At 41.8% G+C, this 23,425-nt stretch overlaps 1 protein-coding gene across 1 annotated transcript; it reads right to left on the bottom strand.

Annotated features, from left to right (window-relative positions):
* Positions 1-660: 660 nt before the first annotated feature.
* LOC131285265 (transcription factor sox-2) lies at positions 661-22,250 on the bottom strand. The gene is made up of 5 exons (XM_058314118.1): positions 22,024-22,250; positions 21,757-21,905; positions 11,128-11,322; positions 10,960-11,042; positions 661-1,356 (listed from the first exon to the last, which is right to left on the bottom strand). The coding sequence occupies exons 1-5, from the start codon at positions 22,248-22,250 to the stop codon at positions 661-663; spliced, it is 1,350 nt and encodes a 449-aa protein (XP_058170101.1).
* Between the last annotated feature and the right edge of the window lie 1,175 nt (positions 22,251-23,425).

Raw genomic sequence — 23,425 nt, 5'->3', positions numbered from 1 at the left:
AAAACACATTTCTGATTCGTTCAAATATGTAACCTTTTTGCCAGAGGTGTAACACATATTCTGTGCAATTTGAACATGTTGTATGCAACCTTTCTTCTCACTTATCATCGTATTTTTCTCACAGTCGCTCGATTTTCTCATTTATCGTTCTTGTTTATCTATAAAATTATGACATAGGCAAATGAACATGGTAAAAAGATTAAAAAAATAAATAACGAAGTAATTGTTTCCAATTTAGTTTCTTATTCAGCACGTACGTCGCCTTCGGTAGGGGACATTATAATGTGTATAGGCGAAACTGCATGGCTTTCGACAGGATCGGTGGCGGAAAGCTGTAAAATACAAAGTGGATAAGTTCTTACATCTGGTACAATCTGTTTGCGATTACTCCGGTCATGTACCTATTTTACAATGCGGGTCCCGTTATCCAGCACATTCGCATATGATCGATCCTACACTAACCTTCCAATGACAAGCTGATTAGTTCTAGTCTGCACCTGAGTCTGAGATAACCCTACCACTCTGAGTCTGAGATAACCTCGCCAATCATCAGAAGACATTCACAGATCATGGATCAACGTCTCCGTCGACTAACCACTATTGCCGAATTTCGTACACTGTGTGTTAGTAGTCTCGTTCTACCATGAGCTCTGAGTTGGGTCAAAAGATGACAGTCAATGGCCTTCGGTAGTCGCTGGTGGAACTCCCTCCCGCACCGGATCCCGAACTGCCCGAGCCGGTACTCCCGGCGGCCTGACTGACGGCTGCCGCCGCTGCTGAGTAGTGGTACAAACCACTGGCCGCAGCCGACCCTGCGCTTAGCAGCCCACCACCGTAGCTGTGTGTGTGCAGTGGCGATCCGTCCAGGGATTCACCTAACTGCGGTTTTATGTCCGCCGTGACGTCACTCAGCTGAGGAGTGGACTCTCGCTCATCGATGGCGCTTCCACTTCCACTGCCGGCTCCATTCTGCAGTTGGTGTTGATGATGCAGTTGATGATGCACGTGAGACTGCTGCTGCTGTTGTTGCTGGTGCTGCTGTTGCTGCTGATGCTGTTGTTGCTGGTGGTGTTGCTGCTGCTGTTGTTGTTGCTGCTGCTGCTGTTGCTGTTGCTGGTGCTGGGCGGAGGAGCCGTAAATCTTAGAGATGTCGAACGCGTAGTTGGCAGCCGCCTGCGCCCGGTCTTGATACATCTTGGAGTCGAAGTACGCCTTGGTCAGGACGGAGGTCGGGTCGAGATAGGCGCTGTACGGGTTGGTTTGGGACTTTGCTGTATCGTACAGTGCGCCCGTGTTAAGGTAGGCGCTACGGTCGAGGGCAAACTTCGAGACGTCCATCTGGGAAGAGATCGATGACTGGAACGAGTTAATATGCAGACATTAAGGAACAGCTAAAGTGTACGTATATGTAAAAGCATTGCCACAAGCCTTTTTTTACGAGAGGATAAAAGTAGCCTTTCTATACAAAAGTAAGTCTTTTGTCTTAAAGTCTTTTTTAAAGCATTCAACTAAATTCGTCAATTGATGCATCATGAAAAACATAACACTAGCAGCGGGGTCAAAATTCTTGCTCTTGAACTTTTTCTTGTTCACTCTGCTAGTTTCTCCCGGCGATAAGAAATGTTTGATATGTTCTTACTTTTTGCTATTTTACAGAACATGTTTCATTAGCCTTTGTACCCTTATCATTTGTGGGGAACACCTACGTATTAAGGCTTTCTTACATTGTTGAAGGATTTCCAATACGAAATTTGTAACAGAAAATTGCAAAACGTACACGACGGGATACCCCGCATGACGTATCATTCCAACATCTTGAAGCCACTCCAAGTTGGTTCTATAGAGTAGAAAGAAACTTATCTTTCTTGCCACTGTCTGAAATACTATAAAAGTTTACAGAAAAAAAATCGAATGAGTAAACTAAAAAAAAAGATAATCCTCGAAAACAAGAAGCTAAAATATGATCGCAGGAAGATAGCCCTTCTTTCCTGTGATCGTTCCGAGCCGTGAAACGCCGGAAGAGACAAATTGCGAAAAATGAAACAGCGAAGAATCAAAAGAAGGCGCGAGCCGTAACTCTCGCGTGCGCAGCTGTTTTAATATTCAAATTAGTTCCCTCCAAATCGATTCCGTCCAGAGTGGGGTGGAGTCTGGCGCAATATAGAAATGATCACGTAAGCTTCCCTACGCGCACAGTGAAGCGAGAGCTCCAGAGAACACGAGAATGTGCCACTGTCAGTATCCGGTTAGAACGCAAGTATTTGAACGAGCTCCTTGTAACTCGCATAAAATAATCGCTGCCCGTGTCCTTTCATTGTTGACAATTAGATTATTAGCCTGTTACCAGAAGTTTTGTTAATCCAAAACCAAGCAATGTTAACATGCAATCAAGCAATTAACGTGCAATAGCTTTGTAGTAACTAGTGATTTTTTTCAAAAATTTATCATATGGTTGAATTGTGAAGGAATGAGTAATTGTGTTTGTTTTTAACAAAATAAAAAACACTTTTCTAGTTTTCATTATTTTTACTATAGTTGCAAACCGAAGTGTGTACAGATTTAATAAGCATACCGTTAGAAAGTAACCAGATGGTTAAGCCAGGCCTTAGTCGTAACGCCGGGCTTAAACAAATTTAATAGTGTTACATCAATCTTAGACATTGTAAAAACAATTAAATTTGCTAATCATCTGCAATGCTTTGAATTGTGTAGAAACACCTACACTCAGCATGAGAGTAATCGGTTCGGTCAAATGCAACTGTACACGGTGCATCGATCGAAGGTCATCTACACAGCGGAGGAAAACAATAAAAGTGCATAATAAAACAGCAGTGAAGTGAAAGAGAATGCGAAATGGTTGGGTTGTGTGTGCGCAGCGCCAAGAAACAGGCGGGATGAAATGATCATAATGGAAAGACTGTTTTTGTGCAGAGTCTCTGCTCGCGAGAGTGTTGGGCGGGAACGGCAGAAACAAGGAAAGTAAAAAACCATGAGGAGCGGTGGGGGTGAAATGGTGGTGAATTTAAATAACAAGAAAATAATAAATAACCGCAAATAAATAACCAGTAATGAATGAACTGTTATTGTTGTGTTCTTTGGCTTTAGTCTCTCCCTGTGCCAATCCATCTCACTGCACACCCCTTCCTTATTTATTTTATTTTTCTTCCTCCATCGACCAGATCTGCAATATGCGGTTGGGAGATGCGCGCGCGCCTCATCGAACTCCCATTTCTTTTTTACCACCTTTTTTTTCCTCTCCTTGCTCAACACCTTAACGCCACATCCGAGGACGCGATGGAGCGTGAACGAGACGCTCGTTAAGACAGCATTGTTTGAGTGTCATCTTTTGTCAGGGCGTTCTTTCGTCGGCTCCATACTGCCGGCTTTGGCAGCTAAAGCGTTTGTCCTTCAAGCTCCCCTTTTCCTTCCCTGTCTTGCGTATGCTGTTTTTGATATTGTTGTTGTACCGAACAACGCGTATTTGAGATGCATTTTCATCGTTCCATCATTATTCTATTAGCATCCCCCTGGACAATATATTCAGCTTTAAGCTTACAGCTATAGCTTGCCAAATGTCACTTTCTACTTCATCCGATTTTAGTTGAACGAGGGTTAATATATCATATTACCAGGCAAAATTTAAAAAAATCCAGTGAAACAATTTTATTATTTCTACTTTCGTATACATTTTTCGGGGAAATTCATTCATCTGAAAACAAAATACAAAAAATAAGCACAATATGCACCTTGTTGCAAAACTAGCTAATTTTTTCTAATTGATGTGCATTTCTTACTTCGATAACAATACAACTTATGATGCATGACCTTGAGCTGATGGATTTCCTTCCGGAACAGCCGATTTAGCTCGGTTAGGATTCGAACCCACGCCGTCAAGGTAGTGAGCTCCAGTGCTCATGGGCCCCAAGTAGAAACAGTGTATCAACTTGTTTTTACCATCACGAAATCGAATGAATCTTTGGATACCAAGTTTGCCCCTGGCTCCCCTATTTTCATAACTTTTCGTAAACTAAACTTAACCAATGGAATGTAAAGCATGTATCAATTTAAATGCATGAAACATCGTTTTACATTGTGCTGCAGAAAACCAGAAGTTTTCTACACTCAAGGCACATGTTGCACAAGAGTTGATAGTGGTGGTGAGAATTTTTCAAGATTCCATGTTTTTCATCCTGCACCCAGAATCAACAAAAGATCGCATTTTTTCCCTCATAACATGCACAATGAGCTCAGAAGAGGAAAAAAAACCTGGACAAATAATCACTCCATTCTTCCGACATCGCCAATTTTTCGCCATTCATTCGGGTAATGGACAATAATTAGGCGGCTTATGGGGCGGTTTAGTCATTTGGCCAGCTTCCGGTAGCCGTCGTTATGTGCCAATCTGGTAGAAGTGCAGAAATGCAAACATCACCTTCAATTACGCGTGCGTTGCTTTGTGGGAGCCAACTTTGGCTCGCAACATTTCATTGTGCAGAGTGGTTTGCCAAGCACTAGTGTACAAGGGAGATTTTTGCAAACATTGCCTGGAAGGAAAAGTTTCCCACCGACTGTCACCCGATACGGCGTACTAAACAGCTGTTCTACATTACGTTTCATTGTTGAAGAAGAAAAACTGCACGTTTGAAGTGTTGCGAGAAAATGGCTCGAAGTTAATCAGCTCCGGGGCATATCCAGGCAAAACTGTGTAGTATTTCTTCGTCTTGCTGGTGGCTACCTTTCTTCGGTGTTATTCTTAAATTATACACCTCATTCAGCACCTTTATGCAAGCGACCCATGATGAAATCAAAACAACTTCCAAGTTTCCCACCTGAAAAGGGACGAAAATAGGGTCAGACTAGATGGCTTCTTGATATTTTTACTTTTAAGATACATCTTAGAATCGATGGTGATGTAAAGATTATGACATTGTTATATAGTCAAAAGACAAAGTTATTTTTTCGTCAAAAAAGTTGCTTTTTTGTAAAATTACTAACGTTTCCATAAACTTTTACAGAATATCGCTCGTAGAAAGGATATACCTGGTACTTATGCTGACATTTTAAACTTTAAAAAACATGTTGGTTAGTTTGTTATACTGCGTGCATAATCTTATGCACTAACAAATGAAATGTTTAAGTAGACATGCACAAGGTTTCACGAATCCTTCTTGTCCTATACCTATAAGTTTCATATTGACATTTTACATAATAAATATTGCAAAAGTGTTTTCATACTTTCGCAAGGAAACAATTGATTTTATATAATTGTGACATTTTCATACTGATTTTTTTACCCACATTTAAGAAGAAAAATATGGGAGAAAATAAACAAAACCAAGTTGCACCTTTGCAGTCTAAGAAAAAATAAAACCGAAACAGTAGCTAAACGGTATAGCTGCTGGATCCGCCTCCAAAACAACACGAAACCTACAAACAAAACCCTAATCTTGGGAGTCCTTCGGTTAGCAAATAGAAAACGCTCTACTCACCCCAAGCAAAGCGCAAGAAGCAGCGCGCGTCCGAAACCAGAAAACAAATTGGGAAATCGACAAAGCAAAAAATCAACACACCTCAGAAGGGGCGTGCATGAAGGCATGCCTCATAATGATATGGTACAAAGAACAATGTGTTAAAAACATAATTATATCCCGCAACAGAAAAAAACGCTCTGTAACGAGCGGCACAGATGCGCTAGAAACATTGAGTAGCGTGAAAGGTGCGTCCCATGGTTTGCGGCCGATACAGACGAGATTGATTGAAACATTGAACCATTGGTGGACGCTCGGAGCATTGGCAGGGCAAGCAAGGTTGAAAATCTAGCCAAAACAAGATGCGTTGGACCTGACGGTGGCACTTCACGAACGTTTGCCCTCACCTGACTGTGGCTTCACCTCGGGAAGCAAATAATAAAATGCTGATGAAATTTTAATGCCATGTTATTAAACGAAATGATGTGGTAAATATAATGTTTTCCATTTCTTCACACTTCCAGCCGAAGAGCAGTGAGCGTTTTTTTTCGGTACGTTAAGAGACTCTATAACCGTCAAAGGTTTTTCGTTTTCACTTTATTCTTTTGTCGTTGGGAAACAAGGTATAACAAAGTTTTGATTTTTAAATGTTTTGTTTTGATTCTTCTCTAAATCTATTACTTCCATTATTAGCCATCATGCTTTGGTTAAACATAGAGTGACCTTGACAAAGGACGAGAACTTACTCTACCAGTTGCAGATATTCATATTAACTGATAGCAAATCGATGTTGCAGGACATTCAGCCGTTTTTTTCTGCTGCTCATATCGATTGTCAATTGCAAAAATGTTGGTTTGTTGAATTGACAGATATTGATGTAACAGGATAATCCTATGGAATGTTAAAAATTGAGCCTTTACAATTAAACCAAGACATCTGATGAAAAAAACTGAGTCTTTGGTCTGCCCTAGTTATTTCAATTAAGTAACATTTACCTTCTCTCTTTTAGTAATATGATGTACCAATGTCTTACCCAGGTTCATTTTTTTCTTCTCTAGTCATAATAACGAATTTTAAGGGCTATCAAGGGTCCATGAATTTGTTTCCTATTCGTGTACATTTTTTCTAATACAAAACACTTCAAAATCAGATTTCCTTCCTCTGAGGGTTATATTGTTCAAACTATTCTGTTCGATAATGATTTTGATTATAGCCTTTCACAAGCACGTTTACATAGACGTGGGGAAAAGTGTGTTTTCTCCAATTTAGACGAATGTTTGATTTTTCACAATATCTTTTTCATTGCTTTGCATAACAATACAAAGAAATCCACCCCAGTTTTTGAAAGTTCCCAAACAAACATAGATCGAACGCGTTCCTCCCTCTTCACAGTTCCGGGTTGAAGTTTTGTTCGCTTTAGATGGGTCAAATATTTTCCAAAATCCATACCGCGTTCGTTCGGGAAACCGTCACGTCCTTGTCATCTAAGCAAATAGCGCCCAAAGCGTTTCGGTAAAAGAAATAATAGACCGTCCCACAGGGAGGGAGACCGAAAACCACCGTTCTTTTCAGTGCGATTCCGCGACACCTTCTTTTTTTTATGGAACAGGGATAGGAAGTCTTCCGGTGCAAGGGTGCGTTTAATTACACCAACGTCTGTCTGAAGCTGTCCGTAATTGTACGCAAATGGTGCGGTGTAGTGTTTGCTTTTTCACAACAGTTTCAATGTTTAAATTTTGTCAATGACACCCCACAGTGGACGGGTTTCGAGTGTGTGTGTGTGTGTTTTTTTTGAGTATAAAAAGTGATGTTGATTTATCTTTTTTGTAACGATCTTGTTTTTATTGCAGAGTGTTTACTTTCTTTTCCAATTTGTTTTTCAATTTCAAAACTCACACGTACACCACGCACTTCGAACCAGCGTGTGAAAGCTAGAAAGTTCGCAGGAAGTTGTCGAAAAATGGGCCGGCATTGTTGTTCTAGCAATTTTGCGCTATTTTCCGCATTGTTTAAACAAGCTAACGTCATCGTTCAGTGCAGACGTACCTTGGGAAAACTTTTCAACACTACCCTCATCAGGTATGTTACGTTTTTCTCTTCCACCGAGAACGGTTGCGAGCGAGCCGTGGTAACGAAAATTGCCCTTAATCATTCTACGCTTTTCCACTGGCCTAAGTAATCTTCCTCCAAATGCGGATCAAGTGCAACGATTGATTTCATACCTCAGATCCGTTACCGTTTGTATCGTTGGCTCCGGAATCGATTTTCACTCGTTAGATGAAGATGTTAGCGAGCGAACGGTTCCCAGAAATTCTGAAACCCGCGCAAATGGAGTGGAAAATTCGATCTTCAAATGGTATGCTGCTACCGTTTTTCGGTTCTCCTCTAAACCCCTTCCACCGTAGATGATGCGAACGCTTTGTGGGAAGTGTTTCTCAGGAGAATTTCTGGGGAAAAATGACGAGCACAAAATTTAAACTGACCTGGTTTAAAGAAGATGACCGATTTAGGTCGAAGCGTGGTTTGACAGAGAGAACGAATCAGGTGTGGTTTTTTATTTCCGACATTCTGCGTGAGAAAGAAGTCGGTGGGCAATTAAAATGAATCATTTTTTGGAAAAGTCGGGCCGTCGAATTTCCGATATCCACATTTGAAAAAAGAATTTTCCAAATTGTAGTTAAATACATCGGTCAATACACTGCTGAATCTTTATATCATGGATCTTTTTTATTACAACCACTAGGAATAGGATTGATTTCATTGATAAGAATTCCGCAACTGGAATTTAATTTAACATTTACGAGTATAAACAATCCAATGTGACAGTAATTAAAATTAATAAGATTAACACACGATGCCATCAAGTAGAGTCAAATAAAAAAGACTTGAAACGTATAAAGCTTCAGATGATAATACATATTTGCGAAGATGATTACTTTGATAAAACTGATTTGAAATATAAAATAAAATAGAAAATAAACCTTAAACTATTGCAAGCAGAAATTGGGGTTTTCAATCAGTCTTTACTATCATGATTTAAAGAATAGTAAAACAGTTTAAGAGTAAAAAAAAAATAATAATGTTATTGAGTCAATATTGCATATACAAAACTAATCAATATTGATGTACTGAAATGTTAATTGAGCTGTTCAATCTCTTAAGCATTACATCGACTGTTTAATCTCAAACAGAGTCCTCCTCTTTAAACGTTTAATTTTTCCGCTTTACAAAACAAGCGTAGATGATTGCAGCAAACAAATCGAATCCGTCAAACCCGCCCACGTTTCTCGCGTTCCGAATACCTTCACTCGTTTAAAACAATTATCCCACCCGTTTAGCATCGTTTACCGCCGGCGAGGCTACCGGTTGGTTGGGTAATCCACGAAAGGTGGAATAAGCAAACCCCGCCACGGACATCTTCATGAGACCGGGCCGAAATCTTCCAGCCGCCCGTGTCCATCGATCGTTTCGAATCGATCGAAATAAACGAAAATAACTACCGACCGACAGAAGATAATTCCTATAATTTGATCGGTCATAGTGGAAAGCATCGAATTATCACTTAAAACGCTACCAAGCAAGCACTTCAACTTCCCGAAGCGGATGAAGACAGCGCAACCATCATCGCAAGTTTAGCTCCATCGCGCGCGCGAAGATCAGGGGATGATCGTACCGGAGTTCCGGAGATGAAGGCGTGAAAGCGCGAAAGTGGGAAAGTAAGACAAGATCTTACTGCAGGGACGGGGAACGGGGAGCGCGAACGAGGCAACCTGAAGTGTTAAATCATCAAATTAATCTTGTAATCATTTTAAACACTGCGTTATGCTGCCTCGCAGCAGATCCGCGCTCTGTTTCTATCTTTCTTCCTTGTTTCTTTCTCTCCTCATTCCACCTTGTTTTTTTTTTATTTTGAACATCCCTTTCCCGAACCGATCCAACTTCTGCGGACAACTTCATCAAAGGCGAGAAAGGTTGTCTATTTTTCGAACCCCGCGCTGTCGTTCCATCGGTTTTGGATACCTCGTGCTCGGTTTGAAACCACCTCGAAAAAGAAAAAGAACTAGCAACCCTTTTACGGTAGTTAAACGTTCCTAGTCCGGGGGGTTTCACGCTGGAGAAGATACGCTTTCGGACCAACCGACCCAAACGTAAGGATTAGAGAGAATAGAAAAGATAAACGAAGAGAAAGAAATAGAAGAAACCTGATGCAGCAGCAGAAGAATGAGAAAAAATGGGCTACAAAAACGATGAGGGAATCTTAATCATAATCGGCTCCAATTATAGATGATTTCACAGTCAAAACGGTTTCCACCGGTGCTTGTTTCACTTGCCTTGCCCAGCTGCTCTCGATATTTATCGGTAGGAAAAAATGGGCTCTCTTGGAAGGAAGTTACGGAAAAAGTTTCCTAAAAATCACGCTCAGTGTTTTCTACAACTTTTTTTTTGTATTTTGAGTTCAAGTTCTAGGGTTGTAGAAAAAATAAGAGCGTTTGCAATTAACCAAATTAACTCCACTCCACGGGCGGATGGGCCAGGTGACGAACGGCCAGTCCCCGAGGAACTCCCACGAAATCACAGCGGCAAAGGAATTGTAGTGCCATTTCCTGTTCATCTTCACGCTCCCGGCAGCGCGAGGAGACGACGCCTAAAAGGCAATCACCATGACAAACAACTAATCAAGTGAGTGACAAATTTCTCAATCAAGATGCTACCCTGCGGCGTGTGTGTGTGTGTGTGTCTTTTGCTACTGTTCTGTGGATTGCGTGTCTCGGGACCTCAGACATCCGGGACCAACCTGCAACCTAAGGCCAACCACACTCGGGACCCCTCTTTGCCAGACAGACGTCTTAAGATGCTGTACCGGAGGCAACAGCGACCGGTAATAGTCATTCTTGTCTGCCAGGAGTGGCACCTTTTGCTGCCGTGGCAAAGACATAATGACTTGTGGAACCTCTGATATTCGACTGCCCACCGCGTGGCACGATGCTGGCAGCAGAAACTGCAGGATGTCACCTGGAGGAGGCATTAAAACGTTTCTTATTACCAACTTGAGACAACTAGTGGGGTTGTTTTCGTAGAGGAATTGTTGTGGCCAATTAGTCATTACAATGTTCAAGAAAAAATAAAATGTCTTCGGAGAAGGATGGTCTTGAGAAGTAAATTGTTGGATTGTTTCAAGGAATCAAATCTAAAACCAGGTTGAAGACAGAATCCAATTGTACGAACTTGAACCGCTTGGCACCTACTTCCAAATCTCCATTATTTGCAGCATTATAACTTGTAATACAAATTAAGAAATCAATGAAAACCTTAAACTTTTCCCAAAAGCTTAAAACAAACAGCAAACAACACAGCGTAAGACTGTCGATTGTAGTGTCTTATAAAATGGGTACTATTGTTTGAGACACCATTACCAAAGGCTTCCAGTATTGTGGTCGAGGCGAAATGATTGCTCAATCCATTCTTCATCTCCATCGCGAACGAAACTCACCTGAGTCGTGGGTGGACTGGCCTGTGATAAATGACTTCCTAAGTGGTAGGGTGCGCCCGGTGCGAAGTAGCTGGGAGTGATTCCTGTGGGCGTACGGGTAAAACGGTTACCAAATGCTAACGAAACCTAACGGAAGCTGCACTCCCGGCCTGGAAGTGCATGGCCTACCTGCACGCAGCGCATCGACCGGCACCGATGGGTACGTCATCGGGTACGGATAGCCGTCGCGCCGGATCGGTTTGGGCTTCCGGCGTGGTCGATACTTGTAGTCCGGGTGCTCCTTCATGTGCATCGCTCGCAATCGCTTGGCCTCGTCGATGAAGGGTCGCTTTTCGTCCTCTGTTAACAGTTTCCATTCTGCGCCTGAAAAGACGAAACAGTTTGAGAGCTGTCACAACACAATTTTTAACTTAACGATTTTAGGAGACTTAAATGCTTCATAAGATATAAATGCGTAACATATTTGAATAATGACTAAAATCATTATTGATTCAGTGAGTGGCATTCGTTTATAACAGCATTAAAGAAATTGTATTTTGATTTTATTTCTAAACAAGGAAGTTGGGAAAGTCGATTAAAATAAAAAGTATTCATTTATTGAAAAAATATTCTCATAACTCTTATCAATTTGACGCACATCTTTAAAAAGATCTTTGTGAACTATGTCACAAATTAAGTACTTTTATTACATTGTTGTACCTGCAACGTTGAGTGGGAAAATAACGAAAACTAGGAATTCATTTTTATTTGCACTACATGAGTAAGCTAAAAAATAGTCATTTATTCATCTATTTTCTCCGTTAACCTGGTAAACTTACGTGCGATACGTCCAGCCATCCCAATTCAAGGTTTAGAAAACCCGTTTGCGACACCGTAAAGAACTCAAATGATACTTTACTCAAATATTATCTACTTCTTTAAAAATAGCAGTAGCGTTAGTTTTAATTTCCTATGGCTTTTCTAATTAATATTAACCGCTACTGACTCTTATTTGTTATTATACATATGACCGTTATTAAACTGTTTAGTTGTTTTCAACAGTAGAAAACGTTTAATGAATCAAACATTTGAAAGTATCAAATTCAACCGATGTTTTGATTCGTTTTTGTTGGGTACTCAATTTACATATAAGCTACTAGGAAATAAGAATAAGGTAACTTTTTCTTTTTAAAATGTTAAGATATTTTTCTGGCAAGTTATGCACTGTCAATTGATCTAAATAATTCTTCAACCTGTGTGTTGTACTTCACTATGATATATTTGCCTTATTTAATTATCGTTAACTATTTATGTATACTAAATCTTTTCAAACTATTGTGTTTTATCATGACCAAACTAGCGAAAATTTGAATATGAAAATAAATGATTGTATTTATAAATTTTTTTATGTATATCAGAATAGAACGTACAGGATGAATGATTCTTTTTTATTAAAAGGTTAGGGTGTTTTTAATCGGTGTGTTCGGGTGTGTTAGATCGTTTTTAAACCTTCCTCAAACATTATTTGTTTTATAGTATAACTTGAATCGTTCAACAAACCTGTGCATTGTGCCTGAGAGGGTATAATGAAGTATATTCTATGCAACACTGATTAGAGATGTCGATTTTACATATGTTTCAATCAATAAAACAATCCATAACATGCCATTCGAAAAAGCAAAAACAATAATGACTGGTGGGATAAACGCGAGCAAACGCGACAACAATGCAGCTAAAAGTATTGATTAGAAATTCCAAGCATTGACCGGCCTGTCGATTGGTTTCGCATTAATTTGGTAAACAAAAAGGGGCAAACATTGTTCGAGCGATAATTCGTAAAACAACCACCACCCGCCAAACGCCAGTCGTACAATTTAACCCACGCAGTTCGTTTGTGGCACCATTGTTGCACCAGGATTACTCTGCAACCGATCGTCGGTCGACTACAGGATGACGCATAAATACACACAAAGACACACACACGTACAGCCGAACAAATATTAAACATCCACCCTCGACAGCCGAGGGAAAGTCGGGGTCTGAATCGCAAACAAATCTCGCCATTGTTTTCGAACCCCATCGTTAGCGAGAATGAGGAGAATCACTCCGGAAATTGAGCTTGACAGGAGAAGTGCTTCCTGAACAAGGGGACCCCGGCAGGAGGATAGGCATGATTACACGTCATGCTAGGAAAACTACAAATATTTGCGCACATCCTTAACAACAATGACGCTGCACCATTTGTCCCTCGATCGGCTGGCCCGGCGTTTTTCCTCTCCACAGAGGGATTTTCCACCTCCGGGAAGGATTGCCCGCCAAGGGTTACAAGCTGAAGCCCCTCGTGTGTGTGGGATCGAGCCTCTAAGGATAGGCTTTTCGAATACATCGAGGAAAGTACTTTTCCCAACCGATGTTCCACATGGATTCACCCGGCGTGCAGAAAAATTGTACGTCCATTCGTTCGTCCGATTGGATTGGGAAAGTTGCAGAATTGCATAGCGCAGTAGTTCATGCACATTTTTCACACTGCACTGAACAATCCGGTCATTGAGCGCCTAGGCTTGTTTCATCAACTTTATGGATTTTTCACGTTCCGCCAATTGTCAAGCGAACGGCCGCCTCCATGGGGCGCATCCATCACAGCATCGAATGCACATTGGATGCATCTGTTGTTTAGTTCGAGCAACGATGGCCGATGGGGAAAAACATTGCCCAGGTTCTCAGTTAGCGTGCACCAGCACTCGAGTTATTCCGTAATTTGGGTGCTTTGAAGCGTATTTAAAACTAGGAAATAACTAACTTTCTCTGCAAAGTGCTGTTGATTCACGAAAAACTACAATTTTTTGGTTGGGTCAGATGGACTCCCAAATTATTGTTTAATTAAAGTTCGTTGGGTGACACCAACGGAGCAATGACGTTGGAGACTTTTCAAAAGCTAGTTTTATTCTATTTTTTCCATCGTTAACTCTATGCTACAATTGAAATTCTCATTCACAATTACGTGGGTTAAATGCAATTGCGAGTGCGCGCACTCTCAGATAAATCAAATTCAATTTGACACTATGAATAATTAGAATGTACTTCACTCCATCCAGTGTTTGCTCTTCTGAAATGGATAGTTTTGAAGCGCCATTTGCATTTGCAGGGCATTGTTTCACAAGAACAATCATAGGCGCTATCGAATATCATACTCCATACTCGGCCACAGAATGGGATTAGTATCTGGTTCTGGGAAATTATTGCTCCCGGTTTCACGTCATTTTCTCCATTACGGAAAATGGATCCTACACGAGTCGATAGGCCTGGCCACAATTAATTAATACAATCAAGCCTGAAGATGGTGTTGAGCTGTGTGCGGTTTGAGTTCCCGAGGCGGCCTGTAAGTGATTTGCTTTTGCCATCAACTAATGCCAACCCGTGCCCGGGTGTGTGAGATCCTTCTGGATGCCACGCCAAGGATTGCTTGTAACCAACGAGGTGTGATAGAGCGAACGAGGAATACGAAGTGTCCTTGAACGATGTATCCTTCTCGCTGAAGACTCGCTCGGCCCTCGAGCTGCACAACAATGGTGAATTTCCACCTGAAAGGAGCACATTTCAATCACTTTCAAGCGCACCTACCCGGTCTGGCAAACCCCCATCCGTCTCCCCCTTTTCACCCCTGCCCAACCTTGGGAAGGAAGCTGAATGTTTCTGAAGACGATGAACGAAAGGCACAGAAGAATGGGCACGCTTTCGGCACATTCTTCCCTCAGTGCAGGTAGCATCTTCGAGTACCGTGAAATGTGAGTTTCAATGGGACCAACGCTTTCTCCCCTTTGCAAGTTATCCTTCCCCTTCCCGCCCAGAACCGACGGCCGGAAGTGGAAATAATCTCGGAAATCCTTGTACACTTCCTCTCATTTCTCCGTCGGCATGGCAAGCATTGTCTTGCCCGGTACAAAAGACACCATTCGCTGCACGTCTTGCCCGAAGGTGAAAATCCTAATCCACCGGTGGAAAACTTGCGCAAAACCTGAGACAAAGATGGTGGCTACATTGTTTCAGGCCAACCCATCGATGGGGAGCCTCGTGCGTTGTATCCCGATATTGGGACGCTCACAATGCGCACAATATGCTGGCAACACATGTTTCTATAAATGTATCTTTTATTTTAGACAGGGAAAGGAAGGCTTGCACGAAACACAACATCCGGTTCTTTCCACCCAACAACGGGCCAGTTTTTCCGTACATTCCGGTGCAACCTTTCCGTGCTACTCCGGGGATGCTCATCGCTGTGGAAGAGAAGTTTTCCAGCTGAAAACTCACTTCCGCCCGGGTGGAAACAATGCCATTTTCCATGCCAGTGCCACGCACAAACACACCGACACACACACACATACATACAGTGACAGTCGAGTCGTTCGTTGTGCGATGGCTGTCCCTGACAACGTGCCGGGATTTTCCGAGCCGTGCGAGAATGGGCTCCAACCTTCCGGGATGGGATGTTCAGTAAACTACACCGTCACCGATGTGTACACTGTAGCAGGGTGTGTGTGTGTGTGTGTGGTGCAGGACATGCTGCCGTGCTGTCCTGGTGTCCCTTTTTCGGTGCACGAGTTCCGCAACAATGCTCGGTGCGCACAATGGCCGCCCTCTTTGCTACATAATCGCAGGACAACGTTGTGCCACATACATTATGCTTGAATAATGTTTTAAAATTCAGCACAATGCTGCATGCATGCTGCATTTTGTTCCATTGTTTGATTCGCCAGCTATTGCCATCCCGTTGGACATTTTCGAACCAGGCGCTTTCGAGCGCATGCCACAGCGCGCTCCATCGGTGGCGACAACATCAGCAACAACAACAACGCTGATGCCGAGTACGGTGTTTACTCCTGCCAGGCTCTAAAGGTCCATGGAGGAATTGGGCAGCCGCTGAACAATGTGCTTTGAGTGAAAGGGGTCCGTCCAGATTGTTTGCAATGTCCAAACGCACGAAAGCGGCGGTTTTGTTCAGTCGAAAATAGTTAGTGCGACAGCATGGTTTCGTTCGCTCACGACCAGATTTTCGGCTTCCATGGATTTTCAGGAAGCAATCGTGTTCGCCGTGAGCCCATTAGAAACAAGGGGTCATTAACCAATGACAACAATTGTATGAAAAATTAAGACATTTTTCAAATCTACTTGAAAATGTGTTTTATAAGAATACAAGCACAATTTCAGCGAAAAACTGCTTAGTGGATATTTAAACCTTCCACAGGTCTTATGAACAATTTTAATCATCAGTTTGAAGTAGTTTTGTTTTAGTGAAGTTTTAAATGATTCAAAATACTGCAATCAAACCAAAAAGTCAAAACTAAGAGAATCAAGATATGAAAATAATTGATTGTAACATATTTCAGTAACTTATCGTTGTATATCACCTGCTAACGTAGATAATTGACAAACTATATTTTCCATGGTTTCATATTTACCACATGCTACCAAATTATAACATGCTTTGAGTTATTTGGCTTTTTAACCATTCTGTTTCCCCAAATGTAGCGAATTATGCGTTTGAGTCAGTTTCATCCATTTCCTGCGACCTGTCCGAGATTTTGTGTCAATTTCCATATGAGTTTATTACGGCATAGTTTCGATTCATCCGTTTTGTTTTGATTCGTAACTTAGTTTCATGAGTAAATAAACTAGTTTAAGATTAATGCAAGTAGCAATAAATTAGTGTGTAAAGTGTTCCAAGCTATAAATCAACAACCAGTCCATTACACAATCTTTAAACATCTCTTCAAGAGATGTAAGTAAATTCTTAGTAGCTGCCATCCTGTCAAGTAAAAACTCTACACATACAAATATTTTTGATATAATAAAGCTTAAATTTTCTTGTGAAAAAAAATCGTTTTGTTACCTCCCTAAAGAACAAAACGGATACAACTTATAGTGGGTTTTTAAAAAGAATTCCCTCAAATTAATATTTCAGGTGAGTGTGATATTTTTCCATAAATCCGTTACCGAACGTAGATGAGTGCTTTAACATTTAATATCTAAGCAATGTCTTCACAATCCTCCAACTGGAAATCCAAGGATTAAAACGAAAAATTATCTCCGACAGTTCAACATTTTACAAACACTTACAACTAGACAAATCAAATGATAAAATAAAATTGATACTGTATCTAGTAGTGAGTCACTAATTGTTCCTGGTGTTTGGCATTCGGTGTTTTTTTTTAAGTGTACTTTTGGCCATAAACATATTTACTTCGAAGAAAAGCTAGAAAAGATCTCTACAGCTTTTGGTTGATGTGTTCATATCATTGCTTAATGTTGAGTAGAAAAAAAATTGGAGAAAAAAAACGCAACCAGGCATATAACTGGATGCATTTCCATATTTTTATTATGGGCTAGTTAACAATTTTGTGTAAAGTTTATTGTATTATCTATTACATATTCTAAATTGTCTTAGTTGACCTCGTATTGGCAACTCGTAAATCGATAAAGTCCCAACACATCGTTCCACCCTTAGGTTTACGAATGAAATGGTGGGACACGGATCCCATCGCCATCGCTACCGAAACGGCCCAAACTACGCGGTTCCCATGAAAGACGCCGACGTCATATTGCACGGTCGGTCGAGTTTTTGCCACGTCATCAAACACCGATTTCGATGCCGCTGTCTGCCGCTGACATGTTACCAAACACATCCGACCAGCTTGAAAAAGAGGGCCGCTGGTCGGCGAAGCGCATCTTACAAGTACCGAATCCACCAGCAGGGACGCACCGGTGGAAGATGAGATAATAAATTCAAACCCAACTAATCCAAATTATCATATTCCGTTGCTGGGGAAAGAATCTCGGTCCGTGGACGCCGTTCGAGCGGCATCCCGCCACGGCACGTGACTCAGATTAACCCTCTTCTCAACACATCATTTAATCGAAATCGGCTTTAATTGAATGATAATATAAATTGAATCCACCAACGCACCCGGTCGCGATTGCGATCGAAACAAAACGCCCCGCCCGATGCGTTGTCAGGCCACAAGCGGATGAAGTGGGATTTCCCCGTTGGTAGCCGGAAGAAGTTTGAAAGTTCCTTGGTGAATTTGTAAAATGACCCACAGCGGAGCGAGAAGATAGAGTCGAAACCGAACCAAGCAAGACACCGAACAGGTTAGAACAACGGTGGCACATCATCCGTTTTTTCACTAACCCCTCCTGTCAAACACGAGCTGACGAAACATGACATTTGCGGCATGATGCCACGTGTTGCTGTCACTCCTTCCGGCTCTGCTTGAGCATAACGGAATCGCTGTGTTTGTGACGCGGAGGAAGGACGAAAAACACATTTAACCGTAGCGTGTGGTACGGGAAAAGCATTACGTGAATCTGTCTCTGAGGCTGGCAAACAGTTTGAAAGGTAAGTGGGGTAAGTGAGGTGAACACTTTGGCGAGTGCAATTTTGTAAATTGAAGTCAACTAAGGAGCTGCAAGTGTTTCCCTGTAGAGGCGAAACAAAAGCGAAATCACGTGCATCAGGTTGTCCCGAAGTGGATGCGCATTTGGGAATTAATTGTTAATGGACCGGCGTTCTTAAATCTTCCCGTAAACCATCATCGAAATAAGCGAGCAACAGGAAGTTGTTTAGTGCAATGAACGACAACAATGCGCTCAGCGAAGACGATGGATATTGGAAGAACAATTTGTCAAATGGAGTCTACATGGACCTTCCTTTTTTTGTGAGTTCATTACTCAAATTCTGCCTGAATTTCACCATTGGAATTCTAGATGGCCTTCTGTTTAAGAACTTTATTTTTCTTTACTATGAATTTCAGCCATAACCAAACATCTAACATAAGAGATTAACATTGTTTCCAGTATGTTTGTCTTTCAAGAACGGTCCAGATTGAAAATTCTTTTCCCACCATCTAGATTAGGTGACATTTTTCATTTCATTCAACCAGGAAACGCCGAGTTTTATATTTACGAAAGAATAATAGCTTTCCTATTCATGTTGGAATAATCCTTTTTTCAGTCCTGAAAAATGGAGCTAAATGTACAAAAGAACATTAAGCGGGGCTTTAGAAATCGACACAGATTCGACCGAGTGGACATTCGTAAGTATAGGGATTCTGTTTGAGAGCTCCGTGTGTTTAGCAAACATAAATCTTTTACCAGTTTATTTGCATACCGTTACCGAGTGCTTCCATTTTGGGAGCAAAAACTGAACAACCGAGCAAACATTCAATGGGACTGAAAATAAATTGTTTGTCCATGTCTATTTGGTATTGGTTTGGGGAACAATGAATAAAAAAAAACTTAGGAAAATAGGAAAACAACATTGTCAGAAAGTAACTATTCCAGGGCGGGTGGTTTGGAATATGTTTTTCCAATCCGAATACATTTCGAGACACATCGCTCGGAAAGGCAAATATCGGCCAAATTCTGGAGAAACTCTACGAAATCATAAAGCAACCTTAGGGCTCCGCGATTTCTACGCGCTAAGTCCATTATTTTGCCACACGATTGGAGTTTTTCATTTCACTTTTTCCAGTAGGATTTCAATCAGCGAATCACACCACCCCATGTAGGAGTATGGCCAGCTTTTCCTTGGCATTGTACAACCCGAGGACGAAACGTTCATTCGAGGACCCCCGGGTGGGCTGGTGGAACACGACATGTGACATGTGACATTAGATCGGATAAGCGAGCGGTTTTGTAAAGCGGAAACAGCGGCCAATGCTTTCGACTAGGCGTGGAGCAGGGTGAAAGAAAAGGCGTTCTTTACTTGTGTCTGTATTTGTGTTTTATTCACAACCGATACCATGTTGAGGGTTGCGGGGAGGAATTGTGTTTGTTGGTGAAGCAGGTTTCATAAATTGAATGAACCTGGCAGGGGTGTAATAAGCCGACGCACGGCATTGTGAAGGATGTCCTTCGTTTAAGAAGCGACCTTTTGTACAACATTGTTTTCTATTTGACCAACTCGCCAATGCCAACCACGCTGTGCAAACCTCTCGAAGAACTCCCTTCTTTACTCGCGCACCCAGGACGACCAAATTGGATAAATGAAGCCATAATCGATAATTGAGTGGCCATTCTGGTGGCAAAGAAAAGATGAAATCATAAACAGGCTCGTTTTGTTCGAATTCTAACCCGAAATCCACTTTTATCTGTCTTCCGTAGGGTTGCCGGCAAGCAACTCTTAGCCGTTAGATTCAATGTTTGAGGGAGGGACGGGGGAGGGAAACTTTCCAATTGTTCAAACCCCCTAGTTTGGGGCAAATGGAGGTGACATGAAGGAAGGTAAGGATTTGATGTGCGTTTTTATGACACATCGTTCAAGCAAATCATTACCCGGGACAAATCCGTCAGAGAAGGTCGAATTTTCTTCGCAATTAAATTTAAAATACGACAGTGGATTTACCTTATAAAAATTCTATTTTCCAAAATCAAGGTTTCTTTGACATAAAAATCTATCGCGGATTGTATTTTAGTAAAAAAAAAGTAGAGCTATCCATCCTTCCGATCATCCCGAACATCGGTGCGATTCTATCCATCCATTGCTTGCTGTGGTTTTCTCTTTTCCATAAACATTCTGATGATCTGCTCGAGCCCAATGGTGTTCCTCAGTTGCTTTTCTAGGCTCAATGTTTCCTCCAACAACTTGAATCGGTGTTCCTCGTACGCATCGACGTTCGTTGGACGTTCCAGCAAAATCTTGCGCATTTCGGACACAGAGCAGGCTGGTTGTTGTAAATGCTTAGTATGGCAGCTCCCAGGGCACGGTAGCTCGCTGTAAATGTTGAAAGCGACTATACACTCTTCGTGGAAAACTTCGTTGCAACGTGTGACGATGGCGACATTGTCGAGAATTCCATCACAAATCCTACAAATCGGAAACATTTTTGCAACCAGTTTCAAGCTAAGTTAAGACCGAAGGTGCAGTTACCAGACGACCGCAATGTAACTGAACAACTGAGCGTTGAGCGAGCTCAATGATTTATTTTAGCTAGAACAGGCCTACTAAGGATTTAACGCAGAAGTTAACCGTTCATATCGATCGAAATTAATCAAGTGTGCTTTGGTATTCAATCTTCGCCATCGCTCAATTTTCTTTTCCTGCTTCCATGTGTCTCCCGTGTTCGGCCACAATGGCATGGTTGATCGAATGCGTGTGATGATTGAAGCTTTCGCATTTCCGCTTGCACCTCTGCGAGTTGTTCGAGCAACTGATATATCTTACGTGCCTCGAGTTTCGTAAGAATGTCGACGTTTAGGTAGAGCCGCCGGAAGGTTTGCTCCCGTTCAAGTCGATTCAAACTGCATCGCCTGCCTGCGCTGTTCTTCCGATTTTCACTTGACAATGTCGCACACGGACAGCTGTCTAATTCGCTGGTTTTCTTAAGGCAGTCGTTGTGGAACACGCGTCCACAGAAGGTTGCAGTGACGTTACCAACGAGCCAGCCATCGCAAATCGAGCAAATTGGCAACATTTTCTAACCGGTTGATGGTGATTCTATTAAGTAATGTGAACGTCTGATGCCAGACGAGCAAAACCTACTTAGATACATATTTCTTTACAGTTTTGAATCATGTTGGATATCCGAATTGAGCAACCAGCACGACAGATAAAGTCCATAAAGTGTAAAAAGGTATGGAAAGTGAACTAATTAAGCATACCAAATTACCGAATTACGCTTAATAATAGTACCAAACTCACCCAAAGACTCTTGACACTTTCAGGTATATGAAAATTGAGCTCTCTACCAGTTAGTCGGTCGAGATTGGGATATAACTTTTTGTAGAACATCGTTCGCAAACAAACGCACAGAAGGAACTTACCGAGCCGCTTGGAGATCTCCGAGTTGTGCATTTTCGGGTTATCCTGGGCGATCTTCCGCCGCTGTAGCCGCGACCAGACCATGAACGCGTTCATCGGGCGCTTGATGTGCTCCTCGGCCGGTTTCTTCAGCATCGCCTGGCCGAGCAGGCTGTGGAGCGCCGTTGGGATGGGGAACCAGAAGAATCGAAAGGAGCAGCAGCGGTCCGTTATGAAGTGATAATGTGTCCCCGGGCCGCGCCGGCTCGCGTTGGCCAGTGCATACTCACCCATTGCTGGCCGCGCCGTTCAGCAGGCCGCTGACGTTCTGGTGCAGGTTCGTTGTCTGGGAGTTGTGCAGCGCGCTGACGGATGAGGCGTGCAGATTCTGCGAGTGCAGGCTGAGCGAGTTCAGTGCGTGCGATGATTGATTCGAGAGGCTCTGCGAGGTGGGGATGGACAGCGAGTGGGACAACGATAATCCCGGTATCGATAGCGACGGTATTCGATCCATCATTTTCTCTGCCGTTCCGCCGGCTTTGCGCGACGGGCTTTGAGTGATGGGAACTTGGGAAACGGTGCAAGGGGATCACTGACAGATTCCCACAGATTAGATTCACTGACAGATTCCCTGCAACGACAATGCAAACCGACACTTAGTAATATCATGCAAATTCAGTCGATTCAGCGCTTTTCGAAGCATTACAGCAAGGATTATTATAGGAAACGTGGATTAAAGAAGGTTGATCGATACATTTTGTGTAAAGATACATTATCTACGTACCACAGCCTTTTAAAAAATGATGGTCTATACCAATTTGTGTGTAAGCGTTTACGATTAAGGTCCAATTAAAATGCAAGCATATTGGAAAAGTTCCAGAATATGTCCTCCTATCAGTCATACCTAACATAAAAAAACCAGCAAAAATTGGAAAATGAAAAGAGAAGGGGGAGCCTGTAGGGTGGGGAGTTAAAACTTTAACGAATTTTGCCTGCTCAACCTCTGCGGTACGTCAAGAAATCCTGACTGCAACAATAACATGTATCTTTTTGAAATTCAAAACTAAATTTGGTTTGATTTAAATTATTTCTGCATATTTTTATGCTAAAATCTTACAAAGTACATTTTAAAATACAACAAAATAATTGAAAGCACATTCTTGAAATAAATCGTTGAAAAGATCAAGAAATTAAATCAATAAAAACAATCATCATACGAGTATAAAACCAATAGGAAACAGACACAGAAGAAAGTGCAGTAGGGATTTTATCTACGAAATTACCGTTACTGATATCTCGTTTTACAATGTAATCGTGTTTAAGCGAGAAATCTTAGACAATTTCTTTGTCAAACTTTTGATGCTACCCAAAGAGTAAATCAAGGCACACATTAGAAAAAAACATGCCAAAATCAGGAAAAAAATTTTTAAGTTAACATAAAATTTTTCTTGCAGTTTTGCATATATGAATTCCATCTTAACAGAACAACCATATCGATTGGATTGCAGTTCTAAGCATATGAGCATTAAGTAGTGGCATACATTTGTTCTCCTTCATTTTCACATGGATTGAACCGAAGCGAATGAATGAGTGAAACGAGACATAAGAAATAATTCCTTGAAATTGTTGGCCCTGGCGCGGTGCGAAACACCGGCAAAGATAGACAGGATCGTGCTTCAGATGAAAACCCGT

The sequence above is a fragment of the Anopheles ziemanni genome, chromosome 3 (genome assembly GCF_943734765.1).
Source record: "Anopheles ziemanni chromosome 3, idAnoZiCoDA_A2_x.2, whole genome shotgun sequence".
NCBI classification, from domain to species: Eukaryota; Metazoa; Arthropoda; class Insecta; order Diptera; family Culicidae; genus Anopheles; species Anopheles ziemanni.
This window is presented reverse-complemented; position numbering and strand designations above follow the sequence as displayed.